The sequence below is a fragment of the Pleurodeles waltl genome, chromosome 5, assembly GCF_031143425.1.
Source record: "Pleurodeles waltl isolate 20211129_DDA chromosome 5, aPleWal1.hap1.20221129, whole genome shotgun sequence".
NCBI lineage: Eukaryota > Metazoa > Chordata > Amphibia > Caudata > Salamandridae > Pleurodeles > Pleurodeles waltl.
The window spans coordinates 747,552,638-747,573,398 of NC_090444.1; the positions used below are offsets into that span (position 1 = coordinate 747,552,638).

The window sequence follows — 20,761 nt, forward strand, 5'->3', positions numbered from 1 at the left end:
TGTGGCTTTCCCTCCCACATGCGTTGGTGCCTGCCTGACTAGAAGGACAATAGAGTGTGAAGGCCCAGGTGACAGCCTGCGACATGTTAGGTTTCTTTTGAAGTTAATCAAGTGCTTAGACACAGCTTCCGACCCTCCTGTCAAGGGAAGTACACTTTCCCACCCTGAAGGCCTTTTGTCCATGTCCTGGGAGCAATTCACATCTCACTACAGGGAAGCAGTCTGCTGCCAGATGACAGTAGGAATACTTATAGGAAAACCCTTACAGACTTTAGGCGTGGAAATATAATTTTATTAAGTATCTTTTCACTACAAGTTCAATAAAATTTGACTATAGTATTAAATTGGATTTGGATTAAATAGAGTCCTTGAAATATTTCTCTAGCTCAGTGGTCTCCAACCGTTTTAATGCTGCGCCCCCCCAGTTGAAAAATAAAAATCATTGGGCCCCCCTCAGAATTTTTCACAATTATTTTTATAAAGATGGCAATGTTTAAATATGTCTAGACCTATTTAAACATTGCAGTTAACTACTTTTACCTTTTAAAAAAGGCAATTACATGCTTCTGCTTAAAACAAAGGCCTTTTATCTGTATAATGCTTCTTTTGGCCAGAGTCTGGCACCCCCCCTGGGACCACTTGAGGCCCCCTATGGGGGCCCGCCCCCCAGTTTGAAGACCTCTGCTCTAGCTTCTACCAACCTGAAATTAGCATTATAAAGTATAAAACTTTAACAAAGTGCTTCGGAGGCAGCCAACCTTGCGACAGTGAAAATAGCTTGTAGGTTTTTTCTCTGTAAGGACACGTGTACCATCAACATTTTTAAATTTCCTATTTATTTTTTAAAATATAATGCACCCTGCCTTGTTTACACTAAGATTTGCCTCATGGGTGACTTAATAATATTTGAAAGAAAAGATCAGGCCTGTTTAAAGAGTTTATTTTGACAAGTTGATTGGCAGTTTGAAGCTGCACTGCTGGGCTAGAGTGGTAGGCCTGTGGTCGAGTTTCCTTTATCACTGTAGTGGGAGGCACAATTGGTGCTGCCGCCCACTGGTGTCATTTAACTTACAGGCCTGGTTACACTTTGTAGGTAAATTAAATGCTCCAATCAGTGGCGGCCGGCAGTTTTAGGAGGGAGGCGGGCGGGCGGAAAGCACACTCACACTTTCACACACACACACACACACACGCAAATTCATTAACAACAATCATCAACATTCAAACATGCCCGCATGCACCAAACATTCATTTAAAAAGAGCGCACACACACACTTACCTTCAGCCTCGGAGGACCTTAGGTCAGCCAATGAGGGAAAGCAGCAGTCCCAACTTCGTCACAGAGTGGGATGGGTCAAAGTCAATGGGTGACGCTTCCCTCGTCACCCAGGGTAGGGCCTCGAGGCACCTTTGCTGAACCGAGGAGGTCATGCCCACAGGAGCTGTGACCTCTTCAGGCCAGCAAAGTTCAGCTCAGGCAGCCAGGAGTCTGCGCAAATTGCACATGTCTGCTCCTGGCAGCCTGACTTGAACATGAAGAGTGTCTGTCAGGCTGACCTTTGTTCAGCCTGACCGGCACTCTTCATGAGGGGCAAAAGGTGGGGGGGGGGTGGCCCCTCGGCCCTAAAGTACGGGCCGCACCTGGTTCCAATCAGATTATATCAATTTCATCGTGTTAAAGGAGGACACAAGCTCTCTAACAGTGGCCAGCAGGAGTAAAGTGCTTAGAGTTGTGCGGCCAACAAAGACAGTCAAGGCAAAAAGATAGGCAAATAGCATGCAAAAGATGGTAATTTCCAACAACTGCTACAAACAAACCTCTAAAGTCGAGTGTGACTATATTACTGTGAACGTACAAATAGTGTAAAACTCAAGACATACCCTGGTGGATTGCTTATATACCCAAAGGCATGGCTGAGTGCATATAGTTCAGTATCCAAAACAGCTATATACTGGAAAGTAATATTAAGTAGATCTATCCAAGAAGTCTTTGCTGTGTAGTTTGACTTTTTCTAGTATTACATTTTTACATGTGAAGCAAAAGGCACTATATTTGCAATATTACTTTGTCGTGATTGCATGGCAAAATACGCCATGATCTGCGAGTCTTAGTGATGTTAAGGTGAACATTTTAAAACCATGTTTGCAAAGAAATTTGTGTTGAGTAGTAATCCGTGTTAGCCCACACTTTAATGTATTTTTTTTAGCCAGAAATACACAAGTATCCTCCAGTTCTTTTAGCTAGAGGCTTGTGGGTGAGCATGTGCACCTCAAAAGCGTCAGAATATACAGTATATATATATATATATATATATATATATATATATATATATTTTATTTTTTTTTTTCTTTACTAGGGCTAGCCGATTTTTTCATATGAAAAAGTCAACAACTTTATGAAATTTAAGTAAAGTTCTAAAAAAAAAAAGGCTGATGAAAAAGATGCAATTACAGCCTGTACCTTTCATACCTAAAGTAAAGTTTTGCAACGGTAGCACACTTCCTTGAACTCACAGCTTTTTATTCCAGATGTTCAGCTATGGTTTTAATGTGGTTGTTAATGGGATGGACTACATGAAGTGAATTCAGCTGTTAGAATATATGGCAATTAACTTATAATCTATCATGTATAGTACATGCATTTGAGGACTATAGGAATTTTCGAGCTTTGGTGCTTAGCGTGACTATGTTTCACATACTACTAACAATCTTTTCATAACCTTAATTTAGATGAATCAATTTTTGCACATGGTGATCAATGGAAAGTAGACTGAAACTGAAGGAAATTCAGTGGTTAGACCGAGATCACACAGTTCTTTTAAGATAGAAAGCTGGCATTGCAACATGGGTCTGTTAGTGCAAAAATCTTGAACTTGGCCATTGTACCTTATGTCCCAGGCAATGCCAGGGTTTAAATATATGAAATGATTAGCAATGTAACAATGTGTTGCATCAGATAAAACTTTGTGTGTGATGCAAAATCACTGACAAGGAGAATGCCCGGGAGCTCTCTTGATTTCTGGACTACGGCGGCGATGAGCATATGCCTGTCTCTGTCTTTGTTCTGAATATTTTACAATCAACAAGCAAAGATTAGTGTTGACTCTTGCCCGGACCGTATGCATCCAAGGTTGGAGACTGGAGCCGGCGTCCGTCTCGGCCGCGAGGCTGAAGGAAGGACGCAGGGAAGGAACGTCCCGGGAATAGGCGTGTGGGTGGAGACTGCCTGGAGTGTGCGTTGTGGGAGAAGCTACTCCTCTTGTGGCAGCCTCCGAAGGATGGGCAGCACAAGCACCACAAGAGGTGTTTTCCCTCGAGAAGGGAAAGTCTATGGGAGCCGGGGGCCAGTGTGTGTTGACAGCGTGGAGGATTTGACATTCATGACGCTGGCCAGACGGCGGGCCCGTGCCGGCTCTAGAGGCCCACTGACAGCCCCTAACTCACAGGTACAAAGCCCACTTAAAGGTAAGGTGGGTCTCCCGGAGTTGGACATTGGTGCTATATTTACTGCCATACCCATTAAGAAGCAGGGGAAGGGGGAAGCCGTAAGAACACCAAGAGGGGGACAGAAAGGCAGGGAAGTGGGTTGGCAAACTGCACCCCAAAAACTTGTAACTGCCCAGAGAACCAGCTTTCCAACATAAGTTTGAAAGGAAATTGTCAAGCAAAATTGTTCCTACTCGAAGGCTAAAAAAGGGAGTTCCTCCTTTAAAACATTCATTAGAGGGGTCTCGGGGAGCCTCACCGCTTTTTTCTTTCCGTAATACTTTCCCTAAAGGGGACAAGGATGTGCAGGCCTTACAAGAAGCAATCACTCTCCCTCCCTCCTCGAGGGCCCAGCATTGAGGGAGCAAGAGCTAGGAAACTGTAACAAGGTCTTGGCTCAAGCACTTTTTGGTGGGCAAATTGAGGCTACACACCCACTTCCTTCGGGTTCCCCAGAACCTGATTTCCTGGTAGATCCCAAACAGCCTCACAGCCCAGTTGTTCAGGACCTTTTAATCGCATTAATGATGGAGATTCGAGAGATGTTTGAGGTTTCTTAGCATAACCAAGGGAAAATTCCGGAAGTATGTGAGACTTTTTAGAGCAAGATAAATACATTAATGGAAAGAATGGGTAGATTGGAAGTGGTGGTGGAAGAACAAGATGGACAGCTGCTTGCAAACAGCCAAGAAATTTCCCAGCTCAAATCCGGGGAAAAAGCTCTTCGGGAGAGGTTAGAAACTTTGGAAAATAGCTTGAGAAGGAATAACATCAGACTGCTGAATGTCCCCGAGGGGGAGGAAGGAGAAGAAATTAAGGGCTATGTAATTTCTTTGATCAGAGATTTTATTCCAAAACTAGCTCATCTAAATCTGGAAGAAGACATTCAAAGAATTCATCAAGACCCTTTTAAAAGAAATGTTGGGAAGAAAGTTCCTAGGGAAGTACTTATAAACTTTAGAACATATTCCATTAAAGAGACAATTATTTCAGAAGCCCTTAAGGTGGGCAGTTTCTGGAAGGGGGATTGGACTTTACGCATGTGATCTGATGTGTCAAAGGCAACATTGGTTCTAAATGTTTTACGGGTTTTCTTTTGCACTAGGTGTGGGAGCATGTTGGGAAAAGGGAAAAAATATATGTGCCCTCAGATATTCTACATTTAGGTGACGTAGGGGTTCATTGTTTTTTTAATGGGTAATGATAGACACAAGATTGCTCAGTTGAAGATTCTTTCCTGGAATGTTAATGGTCTCAGGGTTAAGGGGAGAAGAAGGAAGATTTTTGAATTTTTTAAAATGATTGAAAAAGAAGTGGTTATCCTGCAGGAGACCCATTTATTACGGGAGGAGTGGGAAAACACTCTTAAGCAAATACATTGGGTGGGTTATAGTGCAAGTACTAATTATTCTTGTGCTGTTAAATATGTCGCAATTCTTATTAAGAAATCTATAAAGGTAATGGTGGGCAACGTAACAGTGGATTCCAAAGGTAGATGGTTGATTGTGGAAGAGGGTCTGCATGGGTTCTGGTTTACAATAGCTGGATATTATGGTTCAAATACAGATAACCCAGAACCTTTCCAGGACTTATATCGCCATTTATTAACAGCAAAATACCCAATTCTAATGGGAGGAGATTTTAATGCATTGTTAGATCCTATGTTGGATAAATCTACCCCAGAAGAACTGTTAACTCCTCTAGAACACAATCTTGGGTGAAGCAGGCGATGGTGGATTTTGGGGTAGTTGATATTTGGAGATGGAAATGGGGAGAAGGCTCTATGTTTATGTTTAATAAGAAGAAGTATGGTCATTGGTCTAGGATAGACTTTTTCTTAGTGCATAATAGTCTGTGCTGAAAGGTTAACTATGTAGGGCATGCTCCGGCTTATCTTTTGGATCACTCTGCGGTTAAGTTACATTTTGCTCTCAATATACAGTCCTCTAATCTTAGGTGGACAGTGAATCGGGCTTTATTTTTGGATGAGCTGAATGTTGAAGATTTGAAGCATGACACAAAAGGATTCTTTGCCACAAACTATGGATCTGCTACTTTACAGTTGGTGTGGGATGCATCTAAGGCTTATATTAAGGGCAGACTCATTAATTTGGCTGCTTATAAGTACAGGGAAGAGAGGGAGCAGTTGAAAAGTCAAGAACCTCAAATAGCTACTTTGCACGAATTAATGTATAATGCTTATCAGTTGGAAGATAAATATCAGCTGGGTTGTTTGGAAGTCCAACTGGAAAAGGCTAAAATAGACCTGGAGTCATTTCTAGAAAAGAAAAATAGGAGAAGATGGGACAGTAGTCAGTATGCGCACTATCAATATGGTGAAGGCTCCAGTAAGCTTTTAGCTTGGAAAACGAAGACGGACCATACAAGGAACTACATTACATCGATTTGATCTGAGGTTACAGGATATCTTTGCACTGAGGAATCAGAGCTAGAAGAAGCCTTCACCTCCTTTTTTCAGACACATTATACTGATGATTTAGAGGTTTCAGAGGAGCAGGGCAGAGGATTTTTTGAGGGGATTTATCTTACTGGCTTGGAAGAGATTGCACAGCAGCAGTTGGAGAGAAAGATAGAGTAGAGGGAGGTGTATGATGCAATTAAGAATTTGAAGAAGGGAAAGGCTCCTGGTCCGGAGAGTCTTCCGATTGAACATTACAGCCTACTTAGAGGCAAGCTAGTGCCAATTATGCTGGAGTTATTCAACCATCTCTTTTTTGAGGATGTGGAAGTGCCAAAATCTAAGAACTATCCGGCCCTGTGTATGTCATACTGACCTATTTCATTATTGGATTTTGACTATAAACTTTATACATGTATTTTATCTAAAAGGCTTGAGAGAGCGGCCAGTAGTTTGGTGCATGTGGATCAGAAGGGCTTCATCAAAGGAAGACAACTTCATGAACTTACTCATGATTTATTGGGCGCAGTGAACTTGGAGCTTCAGGAGGGGGCTCCTCTAGCGGTTCTTACTTTTGATGTAGCCAAAGCTTTTGACCGGGTGAACTGGTCCTTTTTGTGGATCACCATGGAAACTTATAAGCTTGCAGGGAATTTTATTAAGGCAATTAAGGCCCTGTATAAATGCCCGACAGCCAGAATATTGATTAATGATAAGTTGTCACAAAAGTTTAGGATCGGGCAAGGTACTCGCAAGGGTTGTCCACTATCCCCTCTTCTTTTTAATATGTACATAAAGCCTTTGGCATTATTGATTAGATCAAATAGCAATATTCTTCTTTTTCAAAGCAATTGTTGGGAAAAGAAAGTTGCATTATATGCTGACGACCTTATGATCTATACTAGGGATCTGGTTGGCTCTCTTCCTAGTATTACATCGTTAGTGGAGGATTTTGGTAGGATGTCTGGTTACTCAGTGAATCTGGAGCAAACGGAAATTATGTGTTGGAATGTTGCCTATGCCAGCCCACTAGTCAAGCAAGAGATAATATACTTGGTGATTCAGGTTATGGCTAATCTGGAGGAAGTGGCAAAGGTCAACTTTGATAGAGCTTGGGCGGATACCAAAAAACTCCTTAGAATGTTGGCCAATCTTCCCCTGCCCCTTATACGAAGGTCTAACATTTTAAAGATAATTATTTCTTCCAAAATATACCTTTCTGTTCAATGCAATTCCATCAGAGTTTAAGGCGCTTTGGTTTAAAAAACTACTGAGGGACTTGACTGCGTTTGTAGGGGCATCTAAGGGAGAGCGTATTGTGTGGAAAAAGTTATGTAGAAAGAAAGAAAATGGGGGGATTGCAGCACCAGATGTTTACAAATATTATCTTGCCTTTCAGTTAAAGAATGTGATGATTCTTTTACGAGACAGATCTAAGTACACCTCTTTTTGGAAAGCAATGACGCAGCATCTTTTGAAGGCAGGTGAATACTTTTTATATACATTTGGCCACCTGAAATACTTGAAGAAAGTTCTCCTCAAGATTATTTAAGATGCGTGCAGAATCTGGTCACAGATTCGAGGTGCATTAGAAATAGCCTATGATAGCTGTTTGGCCCCCATTTGGGAATCACCGGATACCAGTGAATGTCTTCTAGACAAGTTATCATTTCCGTTAAAGGCTAATGGGGTGACAAAATGGGGGTAAATTATAGAGGATTTCAAGTTGACATCTTGGCCCATATTTGTGGAACAGGCAGGAAATATGATTTCTAAATTCAAATATTATCAGTTGGCAAGTTGGGTCAATACTTTCAGGTAGAAAAAATCTAGGAAGATCATTTGGGAGGAGAAATTATCACAGAACTCTGTCCATAAAGAAGTTGCTTTGTGGTATCAGGCGTTAGTAGAGGCAGCGGAAGAAGAATTGTCTCTCCCGGAGAAGGAGGTGTTTCCAGCTTTAGATATTGCTAATTTTTTAAAAGCATCATGCTCTACACTCTATTAAATCTGCCTCTATGAAGAAAAATCACTTGTTTACATTACATAGGGAGTATTGGTCACCGGTGAATTTGACAGCTTTAGTGAAGACAAAAAAAATCTGTCCTCGTTGTGGTGATGGGAATGCGAATGATCTGCATATGTTTTGGCAGTGCCCGAGGCTTGGAGATTTTTGGGAAGCCATTGAAAAAATACTTAAGGATCTAATAAGCCCAGAAGTGGAGGTAAGCTTTCCGATGATATTTTTCGGGATATTTAATGGAGAGACTCAGGGTAAGAAGTTCCCCATGCATCATAAGTATTTGTTGTTTGTGTTGATACTTCTGGCCAGGCGAGAAATTTGTTTAAAATTGGTTTTGTCATCGCCCCCTACAGTTCAGGAGTGGGTGGCGTTGATCAATCACCTGTGCAGTTTGGAACGAGTTGGTCCTCCTAGTAAAAGAGATTAATTTTGGTTCATTTGGGAAAATATCCATCAAGTTATTAACTCTCCTCGGGTATGTAGGCCCATTTGGAATAGTCCGATGATTCAATTCTCCTTTTTCCATGAGGTTTTGTCCGGGCACAAGACTAGTTGGCAAGGGTGTACGGATCTCACGAGCACTTAATAGCTGCCGTTGGTCTAGTGTGGAGAGAGGGGGGTGGTGTGCGTCAAAAGGTGGAGATCCGTTGATATTGAGCAGTCTCTCCCCAGAGATGCACACTCATGATTCTCTCCCTCCGGAGTGGAATACCATGAGGACAAAAAAATAAAAAAAATACTTCTTTACATAGAACACTGACAGAATAAGATTTTGAAGTAAGACAGCCAAACAGATGGTGAAGGCAGAGAAGATGTTCACTTTAACGCCTAAAAAGGTAAACTTGTAGTAATTAAATGAGACCCATTACTAGAGTAGATCGAATTTGAAAAACATTTATTTTTTCGTACACAAATGGAAGAACCTTCATGAAACATTACCAACCTAAACAAGATACATTTCACGGGTGTCTCAATGTTCCAAAATATAGTATCACAATAGCAAGATTCTTAATAAATGCCCCTGCAAAAACCTTATAATACATTCCAGACCTCAATGTGTAACAGCAATATCTCGTTTTTAGACTGTTTATCCATAGGTGCTCCATTACCAACAACAAGTGGTCTCCATCCCTTACCCCATACGGTCCACAGCCATAGATTAATATTCTATTTTGGATTATGGGGGTCAATGATGAGGTTACTTCCTTGAGAGTTATGTTGGTTATTAATGTGTTCATTGTGCTTCCCTATATCTCTAAGTTTTCCACAACTTTCTCATCTCTGTTAGACATTTTGTGATGTGCTTCTTCTGTCAGTGCCCATTCCATAGCATCCCTCAGCCTTGCACCTATGCTAGGCTCATGTGATGTCAGCCATCCAATGGTTATATGTCTTTTTTGCCAATATTAACGCCAGTTGCAGAAATTTATGTTGCATTTTTTTAATGTTTCGGTTTAGTACTGATCACCCTCAACAATCAGCTTCCTGCAAAGAGCGTGATGTTGTCCCCACCAGCTCTGTGTAGTCTTTGAGACACCTCCCTTTAACAATCTATAACTTTATCACATGTCTATGTGAGGTGGAAGAAAGGGGTGCCAACCTTTCTGTAGTATTATAGACTTTTGCTGTGAAGTTCTTGATGAATTCATTTGGGTATTGGTTTATCACTTTTTTTTTGCTGATGTCGTACAGTTGGAGCAAACAGTATTGGCATAGCAAATAAGTCTACAAGGTGAGACCTACTGGTTTTGTCAATGCTCGTTGATCTGGCAGATAAGTCAGGTTTGAGAGTTAATTATATAGAGGTCTTTCTTTGTTCAGTGTGTGTGGCCAGACACACCTGCTGCTCATAGAAAAATACCTACATTGAAATTTGATAGGCCTTGTAATGCCACATTTTTTCATGAGAAGGTTTGGAAGAGTACAAATGATGTCCTATAGTTTTGGAGAGGATGCAGGAGTGCTATAATAGCAGTCTTTCATTTGTGGCCAGCTAACCACTCAATTGTAATTCTATTTCTGTGGCTTGTCCTCTTTTTTGATTTACAAATTCTGGTCAGCCTCTAGGTCACGTCGGCCTGTTTGTTTGATTCAGCGGTCAAACACTTTTTATTGCATATTCAGATAGTTTAATGATGCTAGTGCCTTTAAGTAAGTACTTAACACAGCACTATTTCACATCCCAATAATGTTCCTTAGTACAGTTTTACATATTCGGATTGGATGCTATACTAAACAGCCTTGTCCCACTACATTCCTAAAATGCTGAATGAAAAATTTACCTTAACTTTTGATTGTTCCCTCTCATTTATTTGCTTCAAATTACCTTCTCCTTACCTTGATCATCTGTATAACTCCTTTTTTCTGAGTATAATCTACTCTATGTTATTTGCCAGTTTGCCTTAATCTCTTACTATACCTCTGCAAATTGCCAACACCTAAGTTCATAGATCCCAAGTTCTCCTTTGTTCTTCTTCCTACTGCCATCCTACCTTCCTTTGTCTTCCTTATATGCCTGTAACCTAATGCCTAATGTTGTGTAGCCTATCCATTCATCCCACCACCCATTTGAATGAACTCACAAATGATCATACTAGTGATCGGACCTAGCTCCTCCTAATTTAAACTCCCACAAAGAAACGTAAGTAAATACATAGTATGGTTTCTTTAAGAGCCCAAGGCTAATCCCAACAAGCAACAATAAACAATAACCATTGGCTCAACTGCTCTCCTGGGGTTCCCAAGTAGCACGCTACTCATCGTACAGGGTTTCAAATGCCTTTTCAGGGCTAGTAAGCGCTATATAAATGCAAGTACAGTTACAACGACTCCAGCTAAACCTTTCTCACTCACTACTTACCTCCATTTCTAACTGTGTCTCTACCCGGTGTCATCTTACGAATTTTTGCACTTCTAGGCAAAACATATTCTAAATGGTTTGTGTGATTCTTTTAATATTTAACAGATAATGTAGTATTGTTTGGCATTATGTGGGACTGAAATAGCATTGAAATAGCTAATAAAATTCAAAGTTGCTCTGTACAGGGGCAACTAAAATATGTTTTTCCTCTGAGCCCCAAAAATCCTTAGGATGACGCTGATGCCATATCGCTACATTTGTTAAGTGTCATGTGAATACGACTGGTCTCACACAGTATTTCCCATGACTTTATCATTGGTTCTATACAATCTCATAGATATTGACTCTGACACTATCCATTCAATTGTGCCTTTAATGCAATCTTAAATCTTGGGATCTTAAGCTGATAGCCAATATATTGCTATGCTAAGCTTAGCCAACTACAATGTTAAATGCATACATTTCTCTTAAATTATATTGCAAGTACTGACCAGAATGACAATCAAATGACAAACTAGATTCCAAATTTAATGTTACATTAATGTGGGATCAGGAAGCCACCAGGGAAGAGGGCCCGTAGACTAATCGGGGATGCTGCTGTCTTTGTATTGGGATCATGGGGTGTGGGGGTTGTGTACCTGCCATGGATTGTTCTACCTGTACTATGCTGGACCATTTAGGCCTTCTCTTTCATGTATAAATCGTGCTTTCACACAATCTGTTTCCCATTTTTATTCAATTCTAAGTCTATCATGGTTTTATCTTTACTTATTGCAGTGTATAGTCTAGTAGCCACTCCCCTTCCCTGGTCTTCCAATGCAGGACCGTCAGCTTTAGTGATCCAGGAGGAGCAGTCATAAAAGTAACCCATGTATTGTGACAGGTGTGACCTATACTGAGAAATACATATAAAACACACACACACACACACATGTATTTAAATGCATATATATTTATATGTTAATCTGGAGGGGATAGCACCAAAGTAGTTATAGTTAGGTCAGATTTTGCAAAGGCAAGGAATTTTTTCTTACTAACTTTTACACCATTTAACAAATCTGCAAGAAACGTAAAAAAAAAAAAAAAAGTTGACCACATTGACACCTTTAAAGAAAGTTTTGCATTGATTCATCAACCGAGGACCAAGAAAAAGAGGGGTGGGGGACCCAAATAAAAGCACTGATTTCCCCTTTATTCTCATAGAAATGTGTGCTCTCTGATACAGACTAGGTGTTTCAGCCAAGTTGAACATCAGCTGTTTAGCATGGCTAAATGTTAGTGATGCAGAGTGGAGTGCAGTAGAGTGGAATGGGGTAGATTGGAGCGAGGTAGATGGGCCTAGAATAGAGTGAGGTAGAATGGATTGGAGTGGGGTAGACTGGAGTGGGGTTAGACTGAACTGGTGTAGATCGCAGTGGAGTCGGGTAGATTGGGGTGGAGTGGGGTATATTGGATCGGGGTAGATTAGAGTGGGGTAGATTGGAGTGGGGTAGATTGGAGTGGGGTAGAATGGCATAGAGTGGAGTTTGATACAATGGCGTAGATTGGAGTGGAGTTGGGTAGATTAGGGACGAGTGGGGAGGATTGAGGTAGACTAGAGTGGGGTAGATTGAAGTGGAGTCAGATAGATTGGAGTGAGGTAGATTGGGTGTATTAAAGTTGGGTAGAATGAAAAGTAGTGGGGGTAGATTGGGGTAGTCTGGGGTAGATTAGAGTGGAGTGGGGTAGATTGTGGGAGTGGGGTAGATTGAAGTGGTGCAGGACAGATTGGATTGGGTTCTGGAAGTTACACTTGTTGCATGTTACCACTGTGCTTAGTACTTCACATGGTTAAGCTTGCTACTGTATCTTAGGGCCAGATGTAGCAAAGGGTTTTTCCCATTCTGTGTCAATGGGAAAATGTGTTCGTACATATGGCCCTTAGTCCTGTACCTCCACTCATTCTCTGTAATTGCTTTAGCTCAATTGCAATAAAACTCTTCTTCAAGTCTTGCCTGTTTCTTTCATTCATTACTCTTTCAAAGACTTTTATTCTTTTTTCAGCCCCATGGGTGTGTTTACAAATTGTCTTCTGCGTTAGGGATTAGTTCAATCATGTGCGCGCTCCCACGTTCCAAGTTTGGTGCTCTGACTTACATGTTCCCTGCTATTGCGGCATCGGGACAAACACCAAGTGTAGTCAGTCAACTTCTAGGCTGCGACGTGGCACTGTGGACAGCCGTTAGGTGGCACCGCAGGCACTTTGGGGACACTACTGCAGCGCCCTTTGCTCCTCTGGCTGTGTTGCACAGTCAGGCTTGGAGGCACCAGGTGTGGTGGCAGCCTGCCAGATCATGGCTCAGGTGTGTTGACTCCAAGAACGGGAGAGGAGCCGGGGGGTCACAGCAGCCAGCCACGTGTGCGGCAGAGTAGTCTTTGATTGCTTGAGTACTGCATGACGCACAGCACAAGAGTCGGTCAGCTGCAGATAAGTCCGTCCTCGTCGCCAGTGTGAGGTGTGACCCTAGAGCTGGCATTGAGCAGGACTATAAATAATGGACACAGACAGAAGTACTGGGTGATGCCAAGTGATCATGAGCGATAACTTTAGTCTTTATTTATACAATAATGCCACCCCGGGCCCTCCAGCTGCAAGGGTTATACAAAGTATGGTAGAGGCTGGGTGGCACTCTACAGTGGTGAACATGACATAGATATTTTGCTCTCTAAATAGTGAAGTGGGTGGAATAGGAGCCAGTCTCCAGGTCTCTGTATGCATATGAATAGCTTTGTGGCATGCAGATCCAGTGGTTCTTGGGTGTCTATCTGGTATGCTAAAAAAGTCTCAGGTAGACAGAACAAAGAAAGTGAAGTTATGAGAGAATCCACTGAATCTGAATACTGTAACTTTCATACACTGATGAGAAAGCAGGGCAACTTTCTCAAATTGGAAGAATGTGTACACTCACTAATATTGCTGGTTTGAAAGCAGGCTCCATGAAATAAATGTAGCTTTCGAATTTCAGAATTAAGCTTGCTGAAAGCCTCAGGTGGAACCACCAAATGAACTACTTCTGTCTCTGCTAGCTGGGTATTATACCTTTATTCCTTCATCAGCTGATAGACCTGACACTTTTGCAAACTAGTTACTTCTATGGTGTTATGTAATTGGAATCATGAGTTGGGCTACTTTTAATTATGGTGCACGGCACTGGTTCTGTGCGGGGCATGTCAGTTGGATATGAGTAGAAGGGTTTGTCTCTTCCAGGAGGGGGTCCGTGGCTTGTTAAAAGAGTCTTATATGAAAATTTATAAGCAGAACCAAAAAAGGAGGTTGCTAGCGATTCTGACTGATTTACATCTTGATGTATCGCCTGAAACGCATATTAGTGGGAGTTAGCCATTATGTATATACTCAGGATAACTTTCTTGGCAGTAAGTCTGTGAATTCTGTGAATTAGTCCCACAATTGCAAGTTACAATATGTTAGAGTTTACGATTTTTTTTAGATTGTCTTGATGTCGGTCTGCGATTCCAAAGGCCCATTCTTCACTGAAATTGCCCTTCTTGCCTGAGGGGGCCACCAAACGAAAATCAGCCTTTTGCACTCAGGCAGAGGAGTGAAAATGGGCCATACCTGCACTAGCAGTTATGAAATATGTCAGACTTCTGTTAACAAAAATATTGTCTTACATATATATTGTGGCCTAAACATCATTTACAACAATATTGCTCCTTTTGTTACAGATTTGATGTTAACTCCATTGCAGCGATATTTTTCTTAACAACATTTAGGACACATTTTTGCCACACGGTATCAGGCAACAAAATGCAAGAACCATACCACAATAGTTGTTGGAATGTGTGATGTAATGCCAACAGACAGATATGCTCCATCTTTGTATTTGTTGTAACAGTAATTAGCCACAAGTAGAGTTGAGAACGGCATGTGAATTAGTTGTTAACAGCCCAGGACCTCCAGCTCACGGCTAGGGTAAGAGCATATCACACCCACCCTTTGATTTCTGAATTGTAATGAAGGTTGTATGTCAGAATATCGACAAGAGAAACATTGTGCTCCAACCAAAATACTATGGACGTAAGTACATGTTGGTAAGAAAAGATGTCCTTGTCCATATTTTGGTCTTCGATATTTTTTACTACAGTATTGCAAAAGCATGATTTTAATATAATTTAGTATTCAGGTACCATACCATAGTTCAAACCCGCCCTCAAAACAAATACATAAATGCTAAATAAATATAACAGCACATTAAGACAAGTTTTTGTACTACATAGTGTCATATCAAAAGGGTACATACATGCTCATCTATATTAAAGATTGCTATTATTGTCTTCCTAAATGTTTTATTAACCAGTTTTGTCATAAATATAATCTCTCTGGGTCCTCTATTCTAATAATATTTAAAGGTGGCCTCACATCCAGAGAGTTTTTTTTCCGGCACTAGAATCATAATTACCTTTAGGTGCTTCTTGTAGTTGTTGTACACCACAGCCAGGAACACAGACATAAATATGTAAGTGTTGATTATAATGTAGGCTATGAAGAAGAGACAGTACCACCAGTTATAATTGAAAGCTGGCATCCTGAAAAGTAAACAAAGAAATGTCAGTACTTCTACTTATCAATTGTCAATATTTTCAGAGTGAAACCATCTTGAGGCTAAGTAGTCAGTATAGGGGTGTCAAAGATCCTTCATTGTAGGAAAGTGAGTAGGCGCAATACAGGAGGAACGGTCCATGGGAAGGGCAGAGTGGATCAGCCTGGCAGTTCTCAGTGGTTGCTACTTTCTGCTTCTTAAAGAAATCATGCGATCTTCCATACATCAATGGGATTATGGTCTTTGGGGGAGAGGTTGAAACAGACTTGACGGACCAGATACACTAACACAGGAAGCACAGCAAGAAGTGTCTTCTTACTACTGACGGTCCTCAGTTGCACTGTATGAACAGCCCTTTGAATGTCTCCAAGAGGCACAGCAACTGTCTAAAGGACAGTTGTTGGAAATGTGGGTCTCTAGTTGGCAGGAGTATGCATCCAGTCCAAGTAGGGACCACCACTCTAGTCAGAGTAAGTCTGATACACACTAAATGATAAACTGTGCTCACCCTCTGGTAGCTTGGCACAGAGCAGTCCGGCTTATCCCAAGAAGCAATGTGTAAAGTATTTGTGAAACACACACACACACACACACTGAAAACACCACAAAAAGATACACACATGTTTAGAAAAATAGACAATTGTATAAGTAAATCATAACCAAATTGACAAAAATCCAATGAGTAGAAGTTGAGTTACGAATTTGAGAAGAATACATGTAAAATAGCACTTAGAAGCAAATAGACCAGTAGGGGTTATTGAGGTCTGACTGCTCTGTACCAATCTACACCAGATGGTGTGCACAGGTTATGTATCTGAGTTGCTGTGACAGGAGTTGTTGTCCCTACTTGGACTGGGTATATAACCCTGTCAACTAGAGCCTCCCATTTCTAACACTGGTGATCAGCGGTGAGGACAGAACTTGTGCAATACCATATAGTAAGTCATTGTTCACTACAACTCATATAGAGATCCCTATACTGCTTCTAAAGAGGTCAACATATTTCTCGCATTTAAAGGCGTTAAAGATCACGGAGCAGGGGTAGGTGCATGACCCCACGGGGATCTGCAGAGCGAGATATTTAGACCAGCTCTGACCACTGATGCTTGTTGCTATCCTTTAATATAAGGCGTGTTCCTGTGAGATGACTTAACTACAAGCTAAATGCTATATGTGGATAAGGTACATTTGGTCCTGACGAATCGCACTGATCTTTAACGACTTTAAATCCTTCCCCCACACCATTGTTTTTAATCATGACAGGGGTCTGATCTTGATTAAATATGAGTTTTGTAGACCTCTAGCCATTTTTAACCTCACTCTCTTTAATTTTTCTATACCAATCCCACATTCCAGCACTCAACGACCAGCATTTCTACACTGAAAAGATCTCCGGCAAAGAGCCCCCGTGAGGGGCCCGTCAGGCATTCCAGTGCCGGCCTGACGAGGAGCAAAAGCCCGATGATGAAGCATGTCACCAATTGGTGAGTGAGGGCTCTTGTTCTAACTAGAGTAGACTCACAGGTTCCATTCTCTATTCATTGTGCTTCTATACCCTCCTTTTTTTCATCTGGAACTGCATACTTTTCTTTTGAAGATTAAAGGCCTGCCTGAGGCCTTGATGTAAAAGTGGGATATACTCTTGCCATGCCTTTTGTCTGCATACAGGGAGGTAAAACCGAATGGAGTGGGCTTCAGCCCCTTTGAGCTTCTGTATGGGAAACCCATCAGAGGATCTTTGAGTTTGGTCAAGGAAGGGTGGCAGAAAGCTCCTAGGAAAGTTCTCTAGTATGTAGTGAGCTACATGCTGGCCTTCGGGAGCCAAATGGCTAATTGTGCAAGCAAGCTTTCAGATAACTTAGAAGCCAGTTAGTCTGTGATGAAATAGTGGTATGACCAAAATGATACCACTGTGGAATTGCAGCCTGGACTGAAAGTGTGGGTTATGGAAACCATGCCCCTCCAGGACCATTGGACTGGGCCTTAAGGAGTGATTGAGAGAAAGGGTGAGGCCTTCTACATGGTGGACCTCAAGACTCCTAGGCAACCCCACAGGGTGCAGCATGTCAATCGACTCAAACACTCTTGAGAGTTCTGAGTTCACTGTACTGTTGGTGACAGATGACTAAGAGGAAGTGGAGAGTGAACCTCTCTCTGACTATTTGGACTCCAAGGAGAAAGATGGGTCTGTGGAGGGAGTCATCCTTTCCCCCAGTCTGATTCCTGAAGCACAGAGGGACTGTCACCAGGTGCCTCTCTGTTTTCCCTCATCCCTGGGACTACCCACCTTTGAACTCATGATGTGGGCACAGGAGAAAACCTTCCTGTCAACAATAAATCTTACAGGTTGTCTGATAAGGTGATGGCCAGCATTAAGAAAGAGGTTTCAAAATGTTGGAGATGTGGGTGATAGAACCTTCTAGTAGCCACTGGTCCAGTCCTGTGGTTCTGATACAAAACACGGCCACACCGGGGACCACACCTGAAACTCGGTTCTGTGTGGATTATAGTGGGCTAAACTCAGTCACAAAGAAATATGCTCAACCCATTCCCTGTGCTAATGTGCTTTTTAGGCAGAACAGGGGCTGCCTAGTACTTAAGTACCTTTAATCTTACATCAAGGTACTGGCAGGTCACCCTAACAGAAGGTGCAAAGGAGAGGTCAGCCTTCTTCACTTCAGAGGGTCACTATCAGTTTAGAGCAATGACCTTTGTATTCAAGAAGGCTCCCGCCACCTTCCAGAGGTGGGTAAACAAGGCCCTTGCTGGTATGAAGGCCTTCCCAGCTGCCTATCTGGATGACATGGCTGTTTTCAGTAGCAGCTGGAAGGGCCACTGTTTTCACCTCCAAGAAGTGCTTCAGGCTCTGCAACAAGCAGGCCTGACCATCAAGGCCAGCAAGTGCATGATAGGGGTTTGTGGTTTATATGGGCACCTGGTGGGCTGGGGTAAGATGCAGACCCCTTCAGGCCAAGGTAGAAACTGCCACGGACTGGGAGGCCCCCAAAACCCAGACTGAGGTCAGAGCATCCTTGGCTTCAACTAGGTACTATAGGAGGTTTGTCAAGGGATGGGGCACCATTTGTGTCCCCTTGGCAGAGCTGACCTCAATGAAACAGCCCAGAAATGTGACTTGGACAGAGGCATGCCAAAAAAACATTTGACTCCCTGTTCAAGGCCTTTGCCTTCTCCAAAGAGTTTATTGTTCAGACAGATGCCTCAGAGAATGGCATGGGGGCAGAACTTTCACAACTTAATGAAGAGGGCCTAAACCAACCTGTAGCCTTCATTTCCTGGAGGTTACTCCTCAGGGAACAAAGGTGGAATGCTAAAGAAAGAGTAGCCTTTGCTTTTGTCTGGGCAATGATGAAATTGAGATCATACCTGTTTGGTACTCGCTTCCTGATTCAGACTAACCACAGGCCCCTCAGGTGGATCATTCAAATGAGTTGTAAGAATCCAAAATTGTTGAAGTAGCCCATTCCTCTTCAGGGTATGGACTTCAGGTCGAAACAAGGACCAGGGGTAGACCACACCAATGCCGATGGTCTATCAAGATTTCCCTGCCTTAGTGATAAGAACTCCCTAGAGTTTGGATAGCTTTACCCACTTTCAGCTGGGGGGGACATGTGTTAGACCTGTCAGACGTTGGAGTGGTCTTCATTCAAACTTTTTGCCTGCTTGCCTCCTATTTTTGCTGATTGTTTTTGATGGCCTTAGGACTCTGAGAACTTTACCATTGGTGACCATTGCTAAAGTGCATGTTCTTCTCCCGTAAACAGGGCAACACTGGTGTATACACAATTGGCATATGTTTAATTTAGTTGCAAGTCCCTTGTAAAGTGGTGTACCATACACCCAGGGCCTGTAAATTAAATGCTTCTAGAGGGCCTGCAGCACGGGGTGTGCCACCCACTGAAGAAGCCCTTGAAATATGTCTCAGGCTTACCACTGCAGAGCCAGTGTGCCCGGTTTGACTGCCACTTCGACCTGGCATGTAAAACCCCTTGCCAAGCCTTAAACTCACCATTTATTACATATATGCCCCTCCTAAGATAGGCCCTAGGTAGTCCATAGGGCAGACTGCCTTGTAACTAAAAGGCAGAACATGTACTTTTAAGTTTTACATGTCCTGTACACCAAATGTTGTTTTTCACTACTGTGAGGCCTAATCAACTTATAGGTTAACATTGGTAATTCCTTAATACACTTTAAAGCTATAATTCCTGATTAGAAAGGAGTGGCAGTATCAAGTTTCAAATCATTGGGATGGTAATGATAAATCTTCTTTACTGGTAAAGTAGGAATTAACATTACTATTTCAGAAATGCCACTTTTAGAAAGAGGGCATATCTCTGCTCTTACAGCTCTCTGAGCCTGCAGCCTGTCTCCAATACATGTCTGGGGTGGGTGACAGCTACACTTTGTGCATTCCTTCGAGACAGCAACAAACACAGGAAGTTTAGGTGTGTCTGAGTGCTCATCTGCATTCATCTCCATTCTGATGGCTCTTGCTGGGCAGGAAGGACAGGAGGGACTGACTCACCTGAATAGGCAGTGCCTGTCCCCACACAAAGGGCTGATTACCCCCTACTGATAGTCTGGAGCCAGAGCTTAGGAAGAAAGGATACTTGTGCACTACAAAGACAAGGTACTTTTGAGTATAAGTACTGGGTCTCTGACCCCACTGACTTCTGGATCTACAAGTGGACTCTATCAGAAAAACTTCTGTGCTGAATCAAGGACTGTCACTCTGCTGACCTTGAAGGACTGCTTTTCTGCTGTGCAGCTCTGCTGTGTGCTGCTCTCTTACCTTGCTAAGGGAGAGCTGTTCTCTTGCTTCTTATTGCTAGACACTGATGGATATCAAAGCCTCTACCCCTGCTCATGTGCCTGGTTCACTGGAAGTGGATCCAGATACTTGCACCAGAGAAATTGATGTATCTCCTGCCTGCTGGAATCTGCAACAGACACATCGACTTGCAGAAGTAAAACTGGTGTGTCGTACGTGAGGCCCGAGCAGCACCTCCAGAACTGCTGCATCGACTGAAGCATTCCTTGCGTGCTGGAAGCGGCATTCTGCACATCGGCATTGACCAAGCACTGACACCACTGTATTGCCACCATGGCTGAAGGGCAATCGATGCCTCCCTTCGACAGCATGGAGAAACCCGGTGCATTGGCTTCAGAATCAATGCATTGCAGCTTGGAAACTCAATTGTCTATTTTTCTAAACCTGTGTGGAGTGTTTTAATTGTGTTACTGTGTGTGTGTGTGTGTGTTGCACTATTTTTTACACATTGTCTCTTTAGATAAGCCTGATTGATCTGTGCCAAGCTACCAGAGGGTGAGCACAGGTTATTTTTTTTGTG

The 20,761-nt window shown here is 42.4% G+C and overlaps 1 protein-coding gene across 1 annotated transcript in view; it reads right to left on the reverse strand.

Annotated features, from left to right (window-relative positions):
• LOC138296005 (two pore calcium channel protein 1-like) overlaps window positions 1-20,761 on the reverse strand; it is a 538,306-nt gene that overhangs the window by 206,993 nt on the left and 310,552 nt on the right. The window contains exon 8 of the mRNA XM_069234709.1: window positions 15,249-15,375. Coding sequence (XP_069090810.1) covers window positions 15,249-15,375 — 127 coding nt within the window. The remainder of the gene's footprint in view (window positions 1-15,248; window positions 15,376-20,761) is intronic.